The sequence below is a fragment of the Pongo pygmaeus genome, chromosome 19 (genome assembly GCF_028885625.2).
Source record: "Pongo pygmaeus isolate AG05252 chromosome 19, NHGRI_mPonPyg2-v2.0_pri, whole genome shotgun sequence".
Lineage (NCBI taxonomy): Eukaryota > Metazoa > Chordata > Mammalia > Primates > Hominidae > Pongo > Pongo pygmaeus.
This window is the reverse complement of record NC_072392.2, coordinates 55,993,633-56,018,908: the sequence shown is the minus strand read 5'-3', so window position 1 is coordinate 56,018,908 and position 25,276 is coordinate 55,993,633. Positions and strand designations below refer to the sequence as shown.

The window sequence follows — 25,276 nt, the reverse complement described above, 5'->3', positions numbered from 1 at the left end:
GTAGCCACTGTCCCCAAGTCAACCTGGAGGGAAGAGAGCAGGTCACACTCACCTGATTCTGATGAATCAGCTGGCCTGGGTTATGCCTCTCAGGGAGAAAACCTTTGAGTCCACAGAGCTGCTCACAGATACCACCGCCTGTGTGTAACTGCTGTAGAACACTGAGGCAGGCCAGAGAGCGGATAGGTGCTAAGCACCAGTGACATTCTGAGGTCACGGCACGCATCACAATGGGGCCTTGCCCGGGTCAGCAGGGCCCATAGTCAGGGTCCTCCGCTGCCTGAGGCGTCAACATGCCTGCCTGCGATGTGTTTGTGCACGTGCGTGCACATGTGTATGTGGGTAAACACGTCTGTACACGTGTGTGTTGCTTCTCTGGCCAGGCCCGGCTGCCCCACTCATGTGTGCACCCAGTTCCTCATCACTGTCACCCCCGAGGCCCAGGGCCAGCACCAGATCATCCATGGGTGTTCCCTAACTTCAGCCCTCCCTGTCCAGGGTGGTCCTGGGATACACATAGGGGTGGAGGGAAGTGACTGCTGCTGTTGGATCTCAGAATACAAAAGCTAATACTATTACCTAATGATCTTTTTAGTGTCTCTAATGGTATCACTTCATTTCTGATATTTTAACTGGGTATTTCTCTCCATGACCCTTGGATATTCTAGCTAGAGGATCCTGTGGGGAAAGTGCCGGGCACACACTAGGGGCTCACTGTTCTAGACATGTTATCTAAATCCTGGCTCAGCTGTCTTTCCACGCAGGGTCTAGGGGATGCCAAATTCCAGGGTCCAGAAAGAGCTTGGGATAAAATGAAACTTCAAGGGGACAGCTTTGACCTGGGCTGAGTCTGCCTTTGCCATCCAACTGGAGTCTCAAGTCCTGAGGAAGGACGTCCAGATGCCCCAGTGCAGGGTCCTCCCAATCAACACCTGCTCCCCTGTACTCATTAGCAACCTCACCCACCCTACTCTCAAAGCACACTTGGCTCTCGTATCCAGGAGCTCTGCATCTGTGGATTCAGCAACAGCAGATGGAAAATATTCAGAAAATAAATTGGATGGTTATGTTTCTATGGAACATGTGCAGACTTTGTTCTTTTCATCATTCCCTAAAGAATACAGTATCATGACCATTCATGTGGCATCTGCATTGTATTACACATCATGAATAATCTAGAGATGGTCTAATGTCTACGGGAGGATGTGCATAGCTTATACGTAAATACCAGGCCATGTTATATTAGAGACTTGAGCATCCATGGATTTTGGCATTCCCGGGGACCCTAGAACTAATCCTCCATGCATACCAAGGGATGACTGTATATACTCACTCAGGAAGGCTTCTCATTGGAGGAAGGGCCGAGTTCAGGACAGACAGGGACATCATCCCTGGACTACTGTCCATCCATCCATTCATCCATTGGCACCACCCTCTAGGACTGTCCCAATGACAGCCCTAGCAAGTGGAGACAAAAAAGCCTGGCTCAAATGGTACAGCTTTGAGGCCTTGGAAGCTGTACCAAGACTGGTACTCATACTGGTGATGTTGCACCAGTATGAGAATAGTGGGTCAGTTTCCTCCAGGATCCAGAAAGCGTATCAGGCAGGCTCAGGGAGAGGAAAGGAGCATGGCCTCTCCAGCAGCCACACAGGCTTGCAGTAGGACGGGGCTGGGGCTGGGGCTGGGGCTGGGGCTGCGGCTGGCCTGTTTATCACTTGGGCCTCATGAGGGGAAAAGAAAGAACAGGGGGCAGAGGAGGAGCATGGAGACAGCTGGTTGCCTAAGGAGAAGGCGCCTCAGGGAAGGGTTACTAGTTTGTTTTCACACTGCTATAAAGAAATACTTGAGACTAGGTAATTTATAAAGGAAAGAGGTTTAATTGACTCCCAGTTCAGGGAACCTACAGTCATGGCAGAAGGCGAAGGGGAAGCAGGCACCTTCTCCACAAGGCAGCAGGAGGGAGTGAGTGGAGAACCGGGAAGTGCCACACTTTCAAACCATTAGCTCTCCTGAGAACTCCCTCACTATCAGGGGAGCAGCAGAGGGGAAACTGTCCCCAGATCCCATCCCCTCCCACCAGGTTCCTCCCTTGACACAGGAGGATTACAGTTCCAGATGAGATTTGGGTGGGGGCACAGAGCCCAACCTGTGAGGGTCTCAGTCTATCTTGCAGCTCCCCTGGGGCTGAGGCTGAGTACAGATCTGCTGGCCCTGCTCTACAGCATGCAGGGACTCTGCCTGTGTGCCCCCATCTGCTGCTTCCTGGGGGTGGTGGTTTCTTCCTCAAGAGGAGGGTGGATCTCCTCTCCTACCCACCCCTCTCCAAGGCCTTGTGGAGCCCTGGCCACGTCCTCCCCGGGTAAGAGCAGGAAACCGGGCTCCTTGCTCTTCTTGCTGCTTGGGTGACAATCCTGGGGTCATCCATAGGCCCCATTACTGTTCCCGCTTCTAAATGGAGAGTATTTTGGCACATCTTCCTGGCGGAGTCCGGGGCCTCATCCCTGTTATTTATTCTAGCTTGGTAAAGCCAGGTTAAGACATCTGGGCAAGGAGATAGTAGAGTGGCCCCCAGGAAGGGTGGGTGGAGGGCGCTGGCCTGTGGGCTTGCCTGGAGCAGGGTGGGAGGGGGCAAGGTTACCAGGAAGCAGGGCTGTCAGGGCCAAAATCAGGAGGCGGTAATAATGCTGGTGCGGGGACAGGGCTGTGTGGTTGGCTTGGGGTGGGGCATGAGAGCCAAGGTTTGTCAGCACGCAGAGGGGTGGCTGACCCATGGACTAGGGGCTGTGGAACCCAGTGGTTGCCCTTAGTTCCTGGATCCTGGGAGACTTCTGGAGCCTGGGTGTGGGGCAGCCTAGGGGTGGAGGTGGGGCAGACGGGGTAGGGGTGGGAGAGGAGGCCTTGCATGGCAGGGTGCAGGGTAGGAAACCAGCCAGGGGCCAGTTTGCATTGGTGGCTCCCATCCCCATCCCCACCCCCAAGCCCACCCCTACCCCCACCCTGCTGCAGAGTCGGGCCTGGGCTGCTGTCCTCTGCTTTGGCCTCAGCAGATCACACGATGGAAGCTGGCAGCCCCGTGGGCAGCACTCGAGCCAGCTGTGACCTGCGGTTTCTATTTCCTGGAGTGTGGGGTGCCCACTCAGGAGAGCACAGGCACACCCCACACCCCTCATATTGAGGATGCTGGGAGGTGGGGACCAAGGTCCTGCAGCCCTCTGCTTGCGCTGTGAAAGGTAGCCTAGGAGTCCTGTGTCCACCCATCCACGTGGGGCCCCAGGAGCCTGAACAGTGGCAGGCAGAGAGATGGGGAGGGAGAGAGAAGTGGAAAAGAAGGAGAGAGAAAGAGAGATGGGGAGAAGGAGTGAGGGAGAGAGAGGAAGAGAGATAAGGAAAGAGACAGAGGAGGTTGAGAGGAAAAGGAGCAAGAGATAGGGAGAGAGACACAAAAGGCAAAGAGAGAGACAGGGAGAGACGAGCGTGAGTAGGAGGTTGGGTCACTCTCGATCCCAGTCCCCAGTGAAAACCGTAGGTCACCATCACCTAACTACGCATGCAATAAAGTCTTCTGCCTGCTGCTTACAGCCCGAGAACCCCTTCTCCGAGAGAATAAAATCTTTGACCATTGCCCTTTCTCACCGGAGTTTGCTTGGGTCTTCTGATGAAGCGTGATGTCTGACCCATCGCCTTCCTGGGCTCAAGGATCCATGAAAAGCCGACGCCTCTTTTGGGAAGGGTCTGCAGTGCCTTCATCTCACTAGGCTCCCCAGGAAGCTTGCGAACTTGGCTTGAGCCCTAAGCAGCTGAGCATGTGCCGGGCCTCTGCTTCTCTCTTTCAGTAACAGGGAGAACCAAGAAAGAGACTAAAGCATGGTCTGCAGAGAAGGCACTTGTGCAAACACCAGGAGAATGGGGGGCCTCAGTTGTCTTCATTTCTCCTAAAAACACGCATTTCCTCCCAGGCCACCCTAGTGAGGGCATGAAGCACAGCGTGTGTGTGTGTCTGTGTGTGTGCGCATTTATATGCATGTGTACGTATCTATGTGTGTGTTCAGGTATATACATGGGAATGTATTTATGTGTGTGCATGTGTGTGTGCAAGTATATGCATGTGTATGTATGTGGTGTGTGTGCGTGTGTGTGTGTTGCAGGGCTTTACAGTGGGCAGGATGTGGGAGGGCAGCTGCAGCTCCAAGCTGCAAGTCTTTCCGATAGAATGGTTAAGATTCCCTGGACCACAGAAAGAGTGTTTTCGTTTGCACCTATTTTTATTAGCACTTAAACCTGTATACTTCGTAGCATGTAAAACTTAAGTTGCTTGACTATTCTTAGAAACGTTTTCACCAGCGGTCCCCAAACTTTTTGGCACCAGAGAGCAGTTTTCTTGAAGACAACTCTTCCACGGACCTGGGAGAAGGGGAAGGGATGATGCAGAGATGATTCAAGCCCATTACATTTATTGTGTGCTTTATTTCTATGATTATTTCACTGTAATATATAATGAAATAATTACACAACTCACCATAATATAGAATCAGTGGGAGCCCTGAGCTTGTTTTCCTGCAACTACATGGTCCCATCGGGAGGTGATGGGAGATAGTCACAGATCGTCAGGCATTAGGTTCTCATAAGGAGCACGCAATCTGGATTCTTGGCATGCTGAGTTCACAGTTGGGTTCTATGAGAATGTAACGGCACCACTCATGTGACAGGTGGCAGAGCTCGTGCGGTAATGTGAGGGATGGGGAGCGGCTGTTTCTACAGATGAAGCTTTGCTCCCTGGCTGGCTGCTCACCTCCTGCTGTGCAGCGTGGTTCCTAACAGGTGGGGACCCCTGATTTACCCAGTAAGATAAACACATTTTTATGTCAATTGAAATTATTCACCCTGCACCACCCAAAATTATCTGGCACACCTCACTCACCCAAGGGTCCCGTAGCGCACTTTGGGAGCTGTAGACAGTAAGCCTGGAGCTCCACTGAGCATTCCATCTCTCCACCATCTGTGGGCTAACAGGCTGTGTTAGTTTCCTAGGGCTGTTTTACAGTACCACAGACTGGGCACCTTTAACAACAGAATGTTACTGTCTCACAGTACTGGAGGCCATGGGTCCAAGATCAAGGTGTCATCAGGGTGGGTATTCCTTTTCCACTGGACTGTTGATACATTCTTAGAAGGTTTTTGGTTGCTGTTCACGTTAATTTCTCTTCCTTTCTGCAATTGTTCTCTTTCAGTACTCCCTGATATTTTTCTTCTTGAAGAAGTACCTAGTTAATTTTGTATTTTAAAATTCTTCCCGTCACCCCAAGAACTTCTGCCTTTATAATTGGCTCTCTCTTCATATTTATTTTATACAAGATATGTGGCTGATTACATTGTTTCTGTCTGTACAGATGGAGAGTTAAGGAATAAAGAGGACAGACAGACTAGATTACCTCAAACACTGAAATGCTATGATTTGTCCGAAGTCATACATGCATTATCTGACCAGACATAGGTGCTTTTTCTCTAGAAGCATTTTGTCATTTGGAATCAGATAGGTCTTCTGAATCTACCTGAATGAAATTGACAACTTTCAGAGGTTTTCAGTGGTGAAGAGAAACTTGGACAAGGAGATAACTTCCACAAACAGAAAAAGCCTCGTCTCTTCTGGATTCCTTTAACGCCAGTGGTCATCACCAGGGGGAGATTAGACACCTTTTCCCCAGGCTGGGACCTCCACCTTTTCCTCTACAGGTGTATCACCTTAGAAATCCTCTGCATCTCACTGTCACCCAACACATGTTCTCTTTCCAAGCCTCTGCAGTCTCACGAGTTTGTCTGTATTTTTCTTCTCATAACCTACCTTGCTACCCTAGCCAGCCTGCATCTCATAGATTAACGGAAATACTCCCAACATTGGGCCTTTCCTGTGCCCCCGTCTTCCTGCTGTATCCTGGCAAAATGCCAGCCCAATCCACAGCCTGTTGTTCTACTTCTGTATCTGAGGGCTAAAGAAAAAGCACCTAGTCATACAGATTAACCCTGTTTTAAAGTAACTATTACGTATTTTCAACCTCATCTGAGTACTCAGCCTTGCCTGATGCCTTTTGCTCGCCCAGCCCTGTTTAGTTCTCTCATTCTCTTCAACATCTTTAGCAAACCTTCTCCTTCCCCCTTCCCCATCTTGACCTTCTTGTCTCTTCACCTGATACAGAGGTTCTTAGCTCCTACTTCATGGAGAATTTTAAGGTTTTGCTCTCTTCTATAAATTGACCTATAGGAGTATCCCTCTTTACCCCTTTCCTATGGTTTTCAGGGGATGGAATATTTGTCCTGAGAAGGCCAATACATCCATGGGACAGATGTCTCTATCCCCATTTGCTACATAAGTATTCGACTTCAGCCATCCGGTACACTGGCTCTGTCTCTGGTTTACACCTGCTGTCTCTGTGTCCGCTTTAGCCCATTGACTTCTTCCCTCACAACATTACTGAACTTGTCAATAGGCACATCAGTGATCTCCTGCATGCCAAGTCTCATGGACATTTTTCTTCATGTTGTTTGACTGCTGCTCTGCCTGACTGGATATTATAATCTCCTGTCCTTGAAACCCTAGGCTACTGTAGCACTACACTTTACTGGTTCTCCGCTTACCTTCGTTACATCTCTTGTTTTCTTTTTTCCCGGATCCCTCCAGATGTTGCCTAGGAATCCTTTTAAACACAGTGCTCCAAGCAGAAATTAGTTGGAGGTAGTTCACAAGATGCAATTTATTTGCCATCCACCCTTGCATTTCAGCTCCATTATTTGTCCTTGCCATGCGTATCTATAAAAACACTTTCTCCTTCCCAGAGATGGCAGCTAACAAGACCTAGCAAAGAGAAATGGGAATTTTCATTCACAATTTCATAGGGAAAGCAATTGGCAAGATTATTTTACTGGCGAGGGTAATAAAATTAATGAGAGAGTTGAAGAAAGAGGCACCAATTCTGAAACTGTCTAGAACCATCTAACAGGTAAAGCTGAGGAGTTTTATCCATATTTGTAGGCTGTGATTATTTTCATAGAAGTACTCTCTGATTTATGGGTATGTCACTGATTACCACCAGAATTGCAGATTGGGCACATTAAGCACATCAGTGTAAAAATCCTTGACATTTTGGCCAGGCGCAGTGGCTCATGCCTGTATTCTCAGCACTTGGGGATGCCGAGGTGGGCAGATCACAAAGTCAAGGGTGCGAGACCACCCTGACCAACATGGCGAAACCCCGTCTCTACTAAAAATACAAAAGTTAGCCAGGTGTGGTGGCACGTGCCTGCAATCCCAGCTACTCGGGAGGCCGAGGCAGGAGAATCGCTTGAACCCGGGAGGTAGAGGTTGCGGTGAGCCAAGATCTCACTGCTGCACTCCAGCCTGGGCAACAGAGGGAGACTGTCTCAAAAATAAAATAAATCAAAAAGATCCTTGACATTTTAAAAATACCTCTGGCAGGGTTTCAGTGTAGTCGTGATATTGAAAATATTACCATGATTTGTCAGTTTCTTAAGTATAATTTTGTTTAGTCACGTGTATGATAAGAACATAGACTTCTTGCTGGGGGCATTGGCTCATGCCTGTAATGCCTATAATCCCCACTACTCAGGAGGCTGAGTCGGGAGAATTGCTTGAGGTCAGGACTTTGAGACTAGCCTGGACAATAGAGCAAGACTCTGTCTCTTACAAAAAACATAATCATAAATAGATTTCTTGGTTTGTTGGGTTAACTTTTTAAATTTTCCTCTCATTAATTTGCCACATTTTTAAAAAATTTTTTGAGATGGAGTCTCACAGTGTCGCCCAGGCTGGAGTGCAGTGGCATGATCTCGGCTCACTGCAATCTCTGCCTCTCAGCTTCAAGCAATTCTCCTGCCTCAGCCTCCCGAGTAGCTGGGACTACAGGCGTGTGGAAACTTTGTGGAAAGATTATTTCAGTGTCAACCCTGATTGATATTTTAGTAATCGAACAGGTGTCTGTTACTCCTTTATTCATTCATTTATCAAGTGCTTAATGGGTGTCTTCTGGGTGCCAGACACTGCATTAGACTCTGGGGAATCAAAGATGAATCACACTTAGTCTCTACCCCCTGGGAATTTATTCTGGTTAGAGAAATTGTAAACACATAATCATGATCCTATGGGATATTTTTAAAGTATGAAATGAGATAATGTGTGTGAAAAAGCTCTGTAAGCTTTACACATTTAAGATTTTTTCTCCAGTGCCTAGCATGATGCCTGACATATTTTAACTAGTCGTTACACTCTTGAATGAACTGGTGAAGAGCCAAGAGTTATGAGAGCATAATACTAGAGTGTAGATGGATTAGTTCTGCCTGGATGGACAGGAGGGACGCGGAGGCTTCCAAGAATATAACTTTTGAACTGGACTTGGAAATATAAGTTGTTTATGTTAAGAATGGAGAAAGGAGGTTCTGGGGGGGCAGCTGTCAGTCGTTAAAGTGCCTGGATTTAGATGAACCACGTATCTACAGGCTTATGCAGTTTACAAGATGCTTTTGTTTACAGTATCTCTTTTGAGCCTTATGACAGGTCCATGAAGTGAGTTCATACAACCAAGAGAAGCTTTGACTAGATCCTGGGTTCTAGGGTGTAAGAGACAGCATCTGGCCAGTTTATTCTTTACAGTTTCACGAATGTTATGATTGCCAATATTATTGTATTTCTATTATTATATTTGTGAAAGCATGGTTTTCTGAGTTACAAGTATATGAAAGACAGATGTATACATGTAAGAAAATGTATAGTTTTCTTTTTTTCTTTTGAGACAGAGTCTCGCTGGGTCCCAGGCTGGAGTGCAGTGGTGCGATCTCGGCTCACTGCAATCTCTGTCTCCGAGGTTCAAGCAACTTTCCTGCCTTAGCCTCTCAAGGAGCTGGGATTACAGGCGCCTGCCACCATCTCTGGTTAATTTTTGTATTTTTGGTAAAGACAAGGTTTTGCCATGTTGGCCAGGCTGGTCTCAAACTCCTGACCACAAGTGATCCTCCTGCCTCAGCCTCCCAAAGTATTAGGATTACTGGTGTGAGCCACTGTGCCCAGCACATCTTGGCACCCTTTTCAAAACTCAACTGACCACTGATGTGAGGGTTTGTTTCTGCGCCCTCTATTCCACCCCATTGATCTCGATGTCTGTCCTTATGCCAGTATCACAGTTTTCAGTTTTTCTTTTCCTTTTTTTTTTTTTGATACAGAGTCTCACTCTGTCACCCAGGCTGGAATGCAGTGGCGTGATCTTGGCTCACTACAACCTCTGCCTCCTGGGTTCAAGTGACTCTCCTGCCTCAGCCTCCCGAGTAGCTGGAATTACAGGTGCACGCCACCATGCCCAGCTATTTTGTATTTGTAGTAGAGATGGAGTTTCACCGTGTTGGCCAGGCTGGTCTCGAACTCCTGACCTCAAGAGATCCACCCACCTCAGCCTCCCAAAGTGCTGGGATTACAGGTGTGAGCCACTGCACCTGGCCTGTTGTTGTTGTTTTTTTTTTGAGACAGGAGTCTCACTCTGTTGCCCAGGCTGGAGTGCAGTGGCATGATCTCAGCTCACTGCAAGCTCTGCCTCCCGGGTTCATGCCATTCTCCTGCCTCAGCCTCCCGAGTAGCTGGGACTACAGGTGCCTGCCACCACGCCTGGCTAATTTTTTTGTATTTTTAGTAGAGACGGGGTTTCACTGTGTTAGCCAGGATGGTCTCGATCTCCTGACCTCGTGATCCACCTGCCTTGGCCTCCCAAAGTGCTGGGATTACAGGCATGAGCCACCATGCCCGGCCAAGTTCTTCAACTCTTTTCTTCTTTTTCACAATTGTTTTGATTATTCAGGGAGGGTGACTTGAAATTCCCTATGAGGTTTAGAATGAGTTTTCTATTTCAGAAAGAAAATCAGACGTGCCATTGGAATATTCAGAAGGATTACATCGAATCTGTAGATTGCTTTGGATAGTCTTGACATCATAACAATATTAAGTCCTCCTTCATAAACACAGGATGTCTTTCATTTATTTATGTCTTCTTTAATTACTTTCAGCAAGGTTTTATCATTTTCAGTGTATGAGTCTTTCACCTTCTTGGATCAATTTATTCTAAAGTGCCTTATTCTTTTTGATGCTATTATAATGATATTTTCTCTGGAATGTTTATTGCTATTGTATATAAATGCAACTGATTTTTGCGTGTTGATTTTGTATCTTGTAACTTTGCTGGATTGGTTTATTTGCTCTAACACTTTTTTGTAGAATCCGTAGGGTTCTTTACATAGAAAATCAATAGGCAAACAGAGATAATTTTTCTTCTTGGCCAGGTGCAGTGGCTCATGCCTATAATCCCAGCACTTTGGGAGGTGAAGTCAAGCTGATAGCTTCAGTCAGGAGTTCGAGACCAGCCTGGCCAACATAGTGAAACCCCATCTACTAAAAATACACACACACACACAAAAATCAGCCAGGTGAGGTGGCACGCACCTGTAGTACCAGCTACTTGGGAGGCTGAGGCAGAAGAATCGCTTGAACCCAGGAGGCAGAGGTTGCAGTGAGCCGAGATCGCACCACTGCACTCCAGCCTGGGAGACAGAGTGAGACTCCATCTCAAAAAGAAAAAAAAAAAGGCAATATCAACAAAGCAAAATGACAGCCTACCAAACAGGAGAAAATACTCACAAAGAGATTACTATCTGGAATAGATAAATAACTCCAAACACTCAAACTAAAAAACAAATTCAAAAATGGGCAAAAGGCCAGGTATAGTGGCTCATGCCTGTAGTCCCAGCATTTTGGGAGGCTGAGGCAGGAGGATCACTTTGGGCCAGGAGTTCAAGACCAGCCTAGACAACATAGCGAGACCCTGCCTCTACAAAAAAAATTTAAAACTGAGCCAGGCATGGTGGCACGGGCCTCTAGTGCCAGCTACTTGGGAGGCTCAGGCAGGAGAATCACCTGAGTCCAGGAAGTTGAGGCTGCAGTGAGCTATGATTGCACCACTGCAGGGACAGAATAAGATCTCGTGTCTTAAAAAAAAGTAATTATCTGTTCCACTTCCACTCCCAGGTGGAATTGAAACAAGAACTCAAGCAAATAGTGCACCAATGTTCATAGCAGCATTAGTCACACAATAGGAAAAGGTGAAAAGAAACTCACTGACCATCAAAAGTTCAATGGCTAAACGATGTGTGAAAAATACATAAAATGGATGATTATTCAGTCATAAAAAGGACTGAAGCTCTGATCCACGCTTAATATTAATGAAACATTGAAAGCATTATGCTAACTGAAATAAAGACAGCTACAAGGCACAAATATTATATGATCCCACTTCTACGAGGTATCTAAAATGGGCCAATTCATAGGGACAAAGTAAAATAGAGGTTACTGGCAGCTGTGGAGGGGGAAATGAAGAGTTATTGTTTAATGGCTATAGTTTGTTTTGTGTGAGTGAAGAAAAAGTTTTCACATAGTGGTGGTGATTACACAACACTGTTGATGTACTTGGGGCCACTGAACTGCACATTTCAAAATGGCTATAATGATAAATTGTATGTATATTTTGTCACAACTTTTTAAAAGTAAAATGTTATGTACATATAAATATTCCTTAAATTTGTATCTACATTATCAAAAACTGGGAACAAGCTGAAGTATAAAAGGGGGAACAATTTAACACACATCAGTAAGAATGAAACTTGTTTATGCGAAAACAGAAAATATAAAATGATGTTTGCTAGGAGAATAACTATTAAAAACATGCCCACAAAGACTGAACACTAATATACAAAAATTAAGATAATTCTATTATAATTTTCTCTCATTTTCTTCCTCTAGTTATATTAACATGTTAGATTTCTTTTCAGTCTACTAACAACAACCATATGCCACATCAAAAGAATTATCCTGACTGCTATGCTACTGGGTTGAGATAGGTCTGTTTTAATACAAAGCAGCTTCAACTAAGAGCCGTAAGAATTACTACGCAGCCAAGCCTACAAAGGCAGTCCCAAGAAACAAGATGGAACACTCAAATAGCTATCCTTCACTTTCACACTGACAGCTTGTGTTCCTCCCCACAGCTTACCTGCAGGCAGGATCAGGGAAATTCAGAATTTCACAGGAGAATATGGAAAAATGGAGAGCAAGACATAAGTGAATGGGATGCACTGGTGAAATTTCTCTTACTGCAATATCACTAGCAGCTTTGTAAGCCACCAGGCTGTTCTCTGCTGCCTCCTTCCTGTCATTTCCTGTGGCAAATTCTGCCAGATACCTGTGGTAGTCCCCTTTCCTAGATGTAAACCAGGAACAATGACTTTTAAAGTAAAATAGCTAAAATTGTTCTATATAATATAAAATATGTGACAAAAATATATGTAACAATTAACAAGTGTACTTCAATAATTTTAAACACTCTCAAGAATATTTGGCTTCATTTTTTTTCTTAGACATTTCATACTATTTTCCTTATTAAATATAACCAAAAATCCCACAGAAATTAACTGAGGAGCCTCTAAATATCAACAAAACTATCGCTTGATAGACTGGAATTAAACAAGCAAGTGGTTCCAAGGAATGGCACAAGTGTATTAATCATAAAATAAAATTTCTACATGAAACATTCAGCCAGCACTGTGCAATGTGTGGCCGTTTGGGGGAGGGGAATGAGATAGGTCCCATGAAAGCAAAGCAATATAAATAAGTAAAGCAAAAGCTAATGCATTTTTATAAGAGCCTGACCATCTTTTTATTCCAAAATCAACTATCCTTCTAACATTAAACAATTATTTGTAAATAAAAGTTGGAAACCTACATAGAAGAAAGTCATGATTCTAAAAAGGCCAACTTTTAATGTTACATTTTCCTTTCTAGTATAGAACCTACATTTCATAATAGAAAACCTTGGACTTGCCAGTGGTAGCTGCTGGAATGAGGTGTTTGTCCAGTGCATCCAGAACGTCGCCACAGATTAACTTTAGCTCAGTCTCAACCTGAAAACATAAAAATAAATTTTAAAAAATCAGACTGTTTCAGTCTAGAAATTCTGTAAATTTATTACACATTCTATCTACCTCTGGTTTTGAGGAAGAGAACTTAGTATTAAAGAGAATTCGTATCCCTCTCCAAACTCCCTTCTTCCCTTTTGACACAAAGGCAGAGAAAAGCTGCCTCTCGGTTATCAAAAGTATCTTTTGCTTTCTGCATGCAATTAAGTGCTACACACACACCACCCCCTACCCCAACACCCCCTCACAATCCAACTACAAAATCAGCAATGACTGAAACTGAACACTGATGCTACTTGGTAAACGCTGGTCAATTACATGAATCTTTCACAAGGTAGCAACTATTGTGTCCATTTACTGGGGAAAGCAGAACCTAAGACATTTGCTCAAAGATCATCCCCTTAAAAGGACTTAATAAGCAGAGCTAGGATTTGAACCCAGGCAGGGTGCAAGTGGCAGAACAAAATTCAAACCCAGGCAGTTTGCCTTCAGTACTTACATTCCTAACAACGTTGAACAGGCAATCCCTTTAGTGGAAGAGATCCAAAACTAGTTAAGATACCAAAAATCTATGGACCAAAAAAACTATTGCCACTCATCTCTATTCATTTATAATGCTGAAAATGTACAGCACCTCTAAACGCACATACCCAGCTTGCTTCCTTTTTTTTTTTTTTGAGATGGAGTCTTGCTTTGTCCCTCAGGCTGGAGTGCAATGGCACCATCTCAGCTTACTCCAAGCTCTGCCTCCCGGGTTCACACCATTCTCCTGCCTCAGCCTCCCGAGTAGCTGGGACTACAGGCGCCACCACCATGCCCCGCTAATTTTTTTTATTTTTTTATTTTTTGTATTTTTAGTAGAGACAGGGTTTCACCATGTTAGCCAAGATGGCCTCGATCTCCTGTCCCTGTGATCCTCCCACCTCGGCCTCCCAAAGTGCTGAGATTACAGGCATGAATCACTGTGCCCGGCTGCTTGCTTCCTATTTTCTATGAACACATGGCACTACCGTTGAACCTTTCTAGGTTCCTCTCATGCCCCTGGAACCTCCTTTCCACTGTAAAACATTCTCTCACTCTTTCTTCCATAATTGCATTCTTATCTTAGCTAAGCAAAAGTGTTTTCTGAATCAACTATCTCCATGATGACTTTTCAGATAGAGACTGCTGTAGGAGACGAAAGGTTTCCATGTTCTCCTAGCTCCTCACATACTCAATGACTGCTCTCCTGTTACTTACTCCAAATCCTTCCTCCTCACAAGCCGATATTCTACGTTCCATTTCTCAGTTTCTGTCATCAATAGCTCTCTAGGCCGTTCTCCTACATTTAATGACTATCTACAGCCAACCTATCCAATACCTGAGATCACACCAAGGTATGGTGTGGCCACGTTCCATTCAACAGAGTTCTTTGCTTTCTACTCCAAGACTTGCACATGTCCATACCCCTAACTGTGCTGCTCCATACTAGAAGTCTTACACTGCAATGCTCCACTCTTGGCTGTGGCTTCCTCTTTTAGTTCTTTTTCTCTTCTTGTTTCTACTTAGGGACTCATCAAGACATCTCCTCCCTCCCTCCCTCCCTCCCTCCCTCCTTCCTTCCTTCCCTCCCTTCATCTCATCTAAGACATCCAGACTGGAACTTTTCACATCTTCTCCCAATGTATCAGTTGCTCTCTTTGCTTCCTGCTTCCCTTTCCTAGCTAGCCCAAGTCCCACAGTGTAGCTCATGGACTTCTTTCTTCAGCACTTTCAACTTTCTCACTTCCTCATTCCTCCAGGACACAAAACTTGTCTATTGGTCATCGAAATTCTTTGACCCAACACATTTCATGGTAATGGTAACATCAACCCCAGCTTACAACTTTATTTTTAGGGAGAGGGTCTCACTTTTTTTTGCCCACTACTGCAGCTTCCAGGAGAAAAAGTTATTCACCTCTGCCCTGAAATATTCTGTAGCCTAATCCAAGAGAGCAAAAGATAAAAACCTACCAAGATATAAAATGTGTACTTCATATACCATCAAGTGAGCACTAGGCTGTGACCTCAAATGCCAATGACTATGGCCAAATTACTGACAGACATACCCTGAGAACTAAGCCAGACACTCAAAAGAAACAAGCCTCCCTTTTCAGAGACATTTTCTAAAACTATAAAAATAAAAGGCAAAAATTAGGACATATTCAGGTGACAACAACTTCCTTCCCCCTGACAATTTATGTTGTATAAAACCTAAAGATTAAAAACTATGACATTGGATAAAAAAAAAAAAAACCCTGAGTCTTTCAATAAAAAGAAGAATGGAACAAATTTAACCAAAAACACTAATCATTTTTCTTGAAAATACAGTAGTTCCCTTTTATCTGAGGGGGATCCATTCTGAGACTCCCCAGTGGATACACTGAAACCATGGATAATACCAAACCTTATATATACTATGTCTTCTTCTATACATACACATTCATGGTAAAGATTAATTTGTAAACTAGGCACAGTAAAAGATTAATAACAGAACAATTATAACATACTCTAATGGAAGTTATATGAACGTAGTCTCGTTTTCTCTCCAAATATCTTATTGTACTGTACCACTGGTAACTCAAACTGTGGATAAGGGGGGACTGTGGTACAACAGTCTCACCATTTGCCGGTATTTCCCAATCATTTTTCGCTTGTCTTCTCCTCCTTTGTTTCCTTCTTTCTGTTCAAGGCTGCTCATTATTCTCCAGGAGGCTCTTGTAGCTCCAATCACATTCTTATATGTAACAGATAGGAAGTTTCTCTCTTCAGCTGTCAGCTCTACATCCATCCCTGCTAATTTCTTCATTGGCTCCACCATTTCTATAAGGGAAAAGCAAAATCTGTACACACGCAGAATTAGCACAACATGGATGCTGCCGAAGGGTTTTCTGCCTGTGTCCTCTGGAGCGGTGACATCACATCCCCCCTGGACAGGAACCCATTAAGCAACACTTGGCGCAGTCAAGCAGTGCCACACCAGAATGTGGGGACCAGTGACTTCAGGGAGTGCTGGGCAGCAAGCCCCAAGGTCTTCAGGGTGCCCCAGGGCCTTCCTTGGAAACCGTACTGCCGTCAGTGCCCTGGCACCATGGGCCTGTGATGAGAGTGCAGTCTGAGCGATCTACACAATGCCTTCAGGGTCGCTCTTCCATCGTCCTGGTGAGGAGCACAGCCCTGATCCATGCAGGCCTCCTGACCCACACCCTCGTGTTCTCTCCCAAACACACTTTCTTATCTGTTCAATATGGGCAGGCTGAGAAGGCTAAACATTTCCCACATTTTTAAGTTCTGCTTCTCTTTTGATTATAAGTTCTGTCTCTAAAGCATTCCTCTTTTCTTTCATTTTCCTAGAAATATTTAAGAGAATGAAGCTGCTCCTTCAATACTTTGCTTAGATATTTCTTCTGCCAAATTTCAGGTTCATCACTCGCAAGTTCTGCCTTCCAGAAAACACTAGGAGCACAATGCAGCCAAGTTCTTAGTCACTTTACAAGCGTCACCTTTCCTCCAGTTTCCAATAACATGTTCTTCATTGCCATCTGAGACTTCATCTGAATGACTTTTCCCTTCCATATTTTTATTTTTTTAAGAGACTGGGTCTCCCTATATTAGCCAGGTTGGTCTTGAACTCTCATCCTCAAGCAATCCTCCCGTCTCGGCCTCCCAAAGTGCCAAGATTCCAGGCATGAGACACCATGCCTGACCCGCTCCATATGCTACCAACATTCTGTCCAGCTCTCCTCTTCTGAGCCCTCACCAGAATCACCCTTCATGTTTTAAAATAAATGTTTCCTGTTGAAATGATTTTAGATACACAGAAATATTGAAAAGGCACTATAGTGTCCTCCTACACCTTCCATCCAGCTGCCCCTAATAATGACATTTTGCAGTACCGTGGCACAAAAGAAATTCAGGCCAGGTGTGGTGGCTCATACCTGTAATCCCAGCAATTTGAGAGGTTGAGGCGGGAGGTTCAGGTTCACTTGAGTCTAGAAGTCTGAGACCAGCCTGGGAAACAGGTAGACCCTGTCTCTAGAGAAAAGTCAAAGAAATTAGCCAGGCATGGTGGCGTGTGCCTAGTCCGACCTAATCAGGAGGCTGAGGCAGGAGGACTGCTGGAGCCCATGAGTTCCAGGAAGCAGGGAGCCATGATTGCACCACTGAAGAATAGAAAGGTAAATATTTGAAGTGCTACTTTATGCCACTAGGAAAAGCAAGAAGACTTTTAATCTTATAGCATCAGTATTAAGGTATACAGTTTTCTAAAAATTTATCTCTGCAGTTCAATAAGAAAAAATTCCTGCACATTATATTTGGTAGAGCAAATAAAGAAAAAAATTTAAAAATTAAAGGAAATGTCAGTATTAGACTCATGCATTTTTCCAAGCATTACTAAAAAGCATCACACATTTCTGTTTAAAACACTTGTACCATTGCATAATTAAGTATGAAGGTGAGAGTTATTTGAGGTGTTTAAAAGTTGGTGGTACCACATCTAATTGGTGTAGACTAGATAAAAATGACTATAAAAAAGCTCAAATTCCATGCAAATGTAAAGATTATACAATCTTATTAAATTATTAAACAGACATTTTTTCCCAACTATCAAATGGGATAACATCATGTCTATAATTAGCAATAAGAAAATTCTATTTGCACAATCTTCGAAGTCCTTTTTTTAAATTGTATATACATCATCTCTCATTTAAAAATGAACATTTCTATATGCTTATTACACCTAGGAAGAAAAATTTTCAATCTTTTTCTTTTTTTAAGACGGAGTCTCGCCCTGTTGCCCAGGCTGGAGTGCAGTGGTGCAATCTCAGCTCACTGCAAGCTCTGCCTCCCAGGTTCATGCCATTCTCCTGCCTCAGCCTCCCCAGCAGCTGGGACTACAGGTGCACGCTGCCATGCCCAGCTAATTTTTTGTATTTTTAGTAGAGACGGGGTTTCACTGTGTTAGCCAGGATGGTCTTGATCTCCTGACCTTGTGATCTGCCTGCCTCAGCCTCCCAAAGTGCTGGGATTACAGGCGTGAGCCACCACGCCTGGCAAAAATTTTCAATTTTATAATCTCAAAATTTTTGTTAGTCATTAAAATAAATCAAAGCATTCGGCATCAAAGGATATACAGACACACACTCTTAAGTAATTCATATATGAGAACCAGAATATTAGAGGCTTAAGCTGCTCATTTCATAAGACAGGGGCCCCTTGTAGTATTTATTTTAAAAAGAAATAGCCCCATTCACAAGGGAAAGATAATAATTTAAAAATTAGAAACTAAAAGAAAAATAAAGAAGCCTTAAACCTTCAGTGTATGAATATCTACCATTAAAAAGAATGAGAAATAGACACTCGGGACATCAGACATACTGACCCTTCAAAGGAACATGGATACAAATATGTAACAGCCAATCAGATGGTACTAACACCATGATCCTGTGTGACAGTAAGTAGTGACCAAATCTAAAGAATTCCCAACGTTGTAATATATTTTTATGAATATATTTTATGAATATATTTTATGAATATATTTTCATAAATATATTTTTATGAAAGTTTTTATGTGAGTTACAAAACAGCCCTACTTCAGTTTTACTATTTCTCAGTAAATAAAAATGAAAATAAATAAATGGATAATAGTAATTAAACAGAAAATGAGAAACAAAGTGATAATCACAAAATGTATAATTGGTGCCAAAAATCCAATTAACTAAAGATGTTAAAAATATAAAGAGTTTCCTACAGATTAATTTTTCTGACTAAATGTATACCAACATTCACTATCAATATTTATATATATATATATATTTTTTTGAGACGGAGTTTTGCTCATTGCCCAGGCTGGAGTGCAATGGTGCGATCTCAGCTCACCGCAACCTCTGCCTCCCGGGTTCAAGCAATTCTCCTGCCTCAGCATCCCAAGTAGCTGGGATTACAGGCATGCACCAGCACGCCCCACTAATTTTGTATTTTTAGTAGAGACGAGGTTTCTCCATGCTGGTCAGGCTGGTCTCCAATTCCCAATCTCAGGTGATCCGCCTGCCTTGGCCTTCCAAACTGCTGGGATTACAGGCATGAGCCACTGCAACCGGCCTGGTTTTTTTTTTTTTTTTTTTTTTTTTTTTTTTGAGACAGGAGTCTCACTCTGTTGCTCAGGCTAGAGTGCAGTGGCGTGATCTCATATATAATGTTTATTATAATAACAGCAAAAGGGGGAAGAGGGCAATGGAGCTTTACAGGAGAACACTGCTTTCTGCAAGTCTTTATCTTTTTGCTGGTAAAAAGTCCTGCCTCAGTGTTGATGCCTTCCGACTCACTGAGGTGGTGGTTGTGGCACTTTCACTTCACTGTTTTTTGTTTGTTTGTTTTTTAAGTAGAGACAAGGTCTTGCTTTGGTTGCCCTGGGTGGTCTCAAACTCCTGGCTTCAAGCAATCCTACTGTCTTTGAAAAGGTTGTGATTAAAGGTGTGAACTACCACATCCAGCCATTTTTTACAATAACAATGAAGTTGGCCATATCAATTGACTCTTCCTTTCATAAAACATGGCTCTGTAGCATGTGCTGCTGTTTGACAGCATTTTACCTACAGTAAAACTTTCTTCAAAATTGGGGCCAATTCTCTCAAACCTTGCTGCCACTTTATCAACTAAGTATAGGGCATATTCTACATCCTTTGTTGTCATTTCAACAATGTTTATGCCATCTTCAGAGGAAATAGATTCCATCTCAGGAAAGCACTTTCTTTGTACATCTATGAGAAGATATTCTTTCAAGTTTGGCCATGAGATTGCAGCAATTCAGTCACATCTTCAGGCTCCACTTCTAATTCTAGCTCTCTTGCTATTGGCCACCACATCTGCAGCCTCCATCAAAGTCTTGAATCTCTCAGCCATCCATGAAGGACAGAATCAACTTCTTTTCAAACTCCCGTTCACGTTGATATTTTGACCTCCTCCCATAAAACACAAATGTTCTTAATGGTACCTAGAATGGTGAATTCTTTCCAGAAAGTTTTCAATGTACTTTGCCCAGATCCATAAGAGGAATCACCCTCTATATAGCAGCCATAGCCTTTCAAAATGTATTTCTTAAATAATAAGACTTTTACATCAAATTGACTCCTGGATGCACAGACTGCAGGATGGATGTTGTGTTAGCAGGCATGAAAAGAACATTTTCTTGTACATCTTCATCAGAGCTCCTAGGTGACTATGTGCATTGTCAAAGGCTTACTAATTGGCCTACATTCAATATTGCTGTGTCTTAAGGAATAGGGAGGCCTGAGGAGAGTAGAGAGAGTAGAGAGAGATGAGAGAACAGCCAGCTGGTACAGCAGTCAGAACACATACAACATTTATTAACTTCACCTCATAGTAACATCAAAGGTCACTGATCATACATAACCATAACAGAGATAACAATGAAAATGTGTGGAATATCATGAGAATTTTAAAAAGGGACCAAGAGTCACTAAGTGAGCATACGCTGTTGGAAAAATGAAACCGATAAGACTTGCTTACTCCAGGGTTGCCGCAAACCTTCAATTTGGTAAAAAAGAAGAAAAACCATGCAATTCCTGTGAAGTACAATAAATAGGAGCCCAATAAAATGAGATATGCTTAAGAAAAAAAACAGATATGCTTATACATCTTACTAAAATTAAGTACAGTCTAGCAAGTTAAGATAAAGATAATAAGCCCTAAAACAACCACTGAGAAAATAACCCAAGAAAAATCGTTTTAAAAATCATAAAGAAGGCCAGGCCGGTGAGCCAAACACCTGTACTTCCCAGCACTTTGGGAGACTGAAGCAGGAGGATAGCTTGAGTCCAGGAGTTTGACACCAGCCTGGGCTATATAGCCTGTCACTGCCTGGGCTATATAGCCTGTCACTACAAACAAGAAAAAACTTAGGCATGATGGCATGTTGTTGCGGGAATTCAGGGACCCCGAATGGAGGGACCGGCTGAAGCCATGGCAGAAGAACATAAATTGTGAAAATTTCATGGACATTTATTAGTTCCCCAAATTAATACTTTTATAATTTCTTATGCCTGTCTTTACTGCAATCTCTGAACATAAATTGTGAAGATTTAATGGACATTTATCACTTCCCCAATCAATACTCTTGTGATTTCCTATGCCTGTCTTTAATCTCTTAATCCCGTCATCTTCGTAAGCTGAGGATGAATGTCGCCTCAGGACCCTGTGACGGTTGTGTTAACTGCACAAATTGTTTGTAGAGCATGTGTGTTTGAATAGTATGAAATCTGGGCACCTTGAAAAAAGAACAGGATAACAGCGATGTTCAGGGAACAAAGGAGATAACCTTAAAGTCTGGCAGCCTGTGGGCCAGGCAGAAGAGAGCCATATTTCTCTTCTTTCAAAAGCAAATAGGAGAAATGTTGCTGAATTCTTTTTCTCAGCAAGGAACGTCCCTGAGAAAGAGAATGCATTCCTAAGCGGGGGGTGGTCTCTGAAATGGCCACTTTGGGAACGTCTGTCTTTTATGGTTGTAGATTAAGGGATGAAATAAGCCCTGGTCTCCCATAGCTCTCCTAGGCTTATTAGGATGAGGAAATTCCCGCCTTATAAATTTTGGTCAGACTGTCTGCTCTCAAACCCTGTCTCCTGATAAGATGTTATCAATGACAATGCATGCCCGAAACTTCATTAGCAATTTTAATTTCGCCCCAGTCCTGTGATCTCGCCCTGCCTCCGTTTGCCTTGTGATATTCTACTACCTTGTGAAGCATGTGATCTTTGTGACCCACACCCTATTCGTACACTCCCTCCCCTTTGGAAAATCACTAATAAAAACCTGCTGGTTTTGCGGCTTAGGGGGCATCACGGAACCTGCCGACATGTGATGTCTCCCCCGGACACCCAGCTTTAAAATTTCTCTCTTTTGTACTGTTTCCCTTTATTTCTCAGACCGGCCAACACTTAGGGAAAATAGAAAAGAACCCACGTGAAATATCGTGGGCTGAATTTCCCCCGACAACGTGGCAGTAGTCCCTGCTGCTTGCGACGCTGAGTGGGGAGGATCACTTGAACCCGGGAGGTTGATGTTGCAGTGACCATGACAGTGCCACTGCACTCCAGACAGGGTGACAGAGCAAGACCCTATCTCAAAAATAAAATAAAATAAAATAAAAATGAAAAATAAAAGAAATGAAAATGGTATACTAGAAAGTATCTATAGGTGGTATCCAACTTAAAATCATTCTACTTACAGTTTCTTAACTTTACCACCATGATACAAACCCGATACACATTAGTACTTTATTCTTTGTGATGCTGGGCAGCGGCAGCAAGCCACAACTCCCAGTCAGCCATGCCATCATAAGACTAAACAACCAATGCTTGCTTGACCAGTGAACCATGTATCCAGATGATTTTTCCCAACTGTAGGCTAATGTAAGCATTCTGAGCATATTTAAGGTAGGCTAGGCTAAGCCAAGATGTTAGATAAATAAGGTATATTTCTTTCTTTTCTTTTTTTAAAGAGATGGGGTCTCAGTATATTGCCTAGGCTGTAGTGAAGTGGCTGTTCACAGGTGCAATAATCATGCACTAAAGCCTCAAAATCCTAGGCTCAAAATAATCCTCCTGCCTTATCAGAATGTAAGCTCATCATAACTCAAGAAGCATCTGTACTTAAGATTAAAAAGGTAGAAAACAAAACAAAACAAAACAAGAACTAAGTAGTCATAAGAAAAAAAAACAAACAAAAGGGCAGGCTGCCAACCCAGGACCAAGGGGTAAGGCCATGCCAATGGGCCTAGAGAACAGAATATCAAGCCACAGAGAATTATTTTCAAGTCTCAGAACTGAATGGAATTTGTCCTGCAGACTTACAAACCTGCTTTAAGCCCCTTTTTTCTTCCAATTTATCTCTTTTGGAATGGGAATGCTTCTCTGCCTGTCCCACCATTGCATCTCAGAAATAGAAAACTTGTTTTCTATGTATCACAGGTTTAGAAATAGAAGTTTTTTTTGTATTTCTGTTTGTTTTTTTTTTTTAAGACAGAGTCTCGCTCTTGCCACCCAGGCTGGAGTGCAATGGCGCAATCTCAGCTCACTGCAACTGCCTCCTGGGTTCAAGCAACTCTCCTGCCTCAGCCTCCCGAGTAACTGGGACTACAGGTGTGTGCCACCACACCCGACTAATTTTTGTATTTTCAGTAGAGACACGGTTTTATTGTGTTAGCCAGGCTGGTCTTGAACTCCTGACCTCAGGTAAGCTGCCCGCCTCAGCCTCCCAAAGTGCTGAGATTACAGGCGTGAACCACCATGCCCAGCAGAGATAGAAATTTTGCTTCAGGATTAACCAACGTCTTAACCCATTGCCAATTCAGACGATTCAGAAGATGGGATTTGGGACTTTCTGAGTTTATTCTATTCAGGTAAGATGTGAGACTTACTTATAGAGTTTACATCAAAATGGATGAACACTTTTGGGGGATATTGGGATACAGTGCATCTATTTTGTATGTGGAAAGAACATAAATTTTGGGGGCACCAGAAGGCAGACTGCTATGGGTTGAATTGTGGTCCCCAAGAAATGTATGTGAAGTCCTTAACCCCCAGTATCTTAGAGAGTAACCTTATTTGGAAAAAGGATCATTGCAAATGTAATTAGGATGAGGTCACATGATGGAGTAGGGCAGGCCCCTAATCCAATATGACTGATCTCCTAATAAGAAGATGGTCATATGGAGACAGAGACAAAGGAAGAATGGAAGGTGAAGATACAAGCAGAGATTAGGGTGATTAAAAAAAAAAAAAACCTGTCAATCATTGACACCCATCACCAGAAGCTAGGAGGCATGGAACAGATTTCCCTTAAGAGTTCTCAGAAGGATCCAACCCAGCTGATATCTTGATTTCAGAATTGTAGCCTCCTTAATTGTGAGAAGAAATTTCTGCTGCTTTAAGCCACCCAGTTTGTGATATTTTGTTACAGCAGCCCTAGGAAATGACTACAGGGGGTGTATGAAAAATTGGCTATGAGATGTTCATGTTTTAGAATTGGGTGATGAATGTACCCAGGGTGTTTGTTATATTATTGCTTACTGTTTTATATATTTGACAACTGCAGAAAAAAATTCTTTTTTTTTTTTTTTTTGAGATGGAGTCTCGCTTTGTGGCCCAGGCTGGAGTGCAGTGACACTATCTTGGCTCACTGCAAGCTCCGCCTCCCAGGTTCACGCCATTCTCCTGCATCAGCCTCCCAAGTAGCTGGGACTACAGGTGCCGGCCACTATGCCCAGCTAATTTTTTTGTGTTTTTAGTAGAGATGGGAGTTTCACCATGTTAGCCAGGATGGTCTCGATCTCCTGACCTCATGATCCGCCCATCTCGGCCTCTCAAAGTGCTGGGATTACAGGCGTAAGCCACTGCACCTGGCCCAGAAATAAATTCTTAATAAACAAAATAATGTCATAATAAGTAGAGTAAGTATTAAAGTTTTAAAAGCAGAAACAAACAAATTAGAAAACAGTTGAATAAAATTGGAAATAGGCCCCAAAGCTGTTCTTTATATCAGGCATAAAAGAAATTATCAACGCCAGCACAGTGGCTCACACCTGTAATCCCAGCACTTTCAGAAGCCAAGGTGGGCAAATCACCTGATATCAGGAATTCGAGACCAGCCTGGCCAACATAGTGAAACCCCGCCTCTACTAAAAATACAAAAAAAAATTAGCTGAGCGTGGTGGTGGACACCTATAATCCCAGCTACTTGGGAGGCTGAGACAGGAGAATGGCTTGAACTTGGGAGGAGGAGGTTGCAGTGAGCCAAGATCGCACCACTGCACTCCAGCCTGGGCAACAGAGTGAGACTCTATCACAAAACAAAAGAAAAAAATTTTTTTCGTTAAGAGTTTAGATAAAGGAAAAAACTCCATTTAAATGTTTATGTGAAGAAAACCATAATGGATTACATGGCGCAACAACAGTTTCAAAAAATTAAAACCAATTTGTAAACATTAATCATCAGTTACTTATATGCCCTTAAAAAATGATCTATATGCTCCTAGTGTCACATAAGACACGTTAATCTAGGAGTCTACTTCACGCAGACTTTTTGCAACCAACACGCATTCCTTTGTTTCTTCATCACTGTGGAGAAGAGGTGGTACATACAAAAGGTTCTTGATATAACCCTATAAAGAGATTATCACATGGTGTGTTATCTGGGAATTTAAATGGTCACAATTCCAAGATA

The 25,276-nt window shown here is 43.3% G+C and overlaps 2 protein-coding genes across 13 annotated transcripts in view; both read right to left on the bottom strand.

Annotated features, from left to right (window-relative positions):
• Positions 1 to 6,786, bottom strand: part of LOC129017003 (TBC1 domain family member 3G-like) — a 69,395-nt gene extending 62,609 nt beyond the window's left edge. For 3 of the 12 annotated variants that reach the window (XM_063655584.1, XM_063655582.1, XM_054456964.2), the window contains exons 1-2: positions 4,520 to 6,786; positions 3,637 to 4,404 (exon numbers count right to left, since the gene is read on the bottom strand). In XM_063655584.1, the coding sequence (XP_063511654.1) occupies positions 3,637 to 3,750 (114 nt within the window). In that variant the 5' untranslated portion in view covers positions 3,751 to 4,404; positions 4,520 to 6,786. Of the gene's footprint in view, positions 1 to 52; positions 4,405 to 4,519 lie in introns of all 12 variants that reach the window. The other 9 variants (XM_054456954.2, XM_063655581.1, XM_054456957.2 and 6 more) reach the window with 9 other exon arrangements.
• Positions 6,787 to 6,861: 75 nt separating this feature from the next.
• Positions 6,862 to 25,276, bottom strand: part of LOC129017007 (gametogenetin-binding protein 2-like) — a 114,288-nt gene continuing 95,873 nt past the window's right edge. Inside the window, exons 8-12 of the mRNA XM_063655585.1 lie at positions 16,974 to 17,070; positions 15,659 to 15,858; positions 12,896 to 13,002; positions 10,964 to 12,302; positions 6,862 to 9,313 (exon numbers count right to left, since the gene is read on the bottom strand). Of these exons, the coding sequence (XP_063511655.1) occupies positions 12,092 to 12,302; positions 12,896 to 13,002; positions 15,659 to 15,858; positions 16,974 to 17,070 (615 nt within the window). The 3' untranslated portion in view covers positions 6,862 to 9,313; positions 10,964 to 12,091. The remainder of the gene's footprint in view (positions 9,314 to 10,963; positions 12,303 to 12,895; positions 13,003 to 15,658; positions 15,859 to 16,973; positions 17,071 to 25,276) is intronic.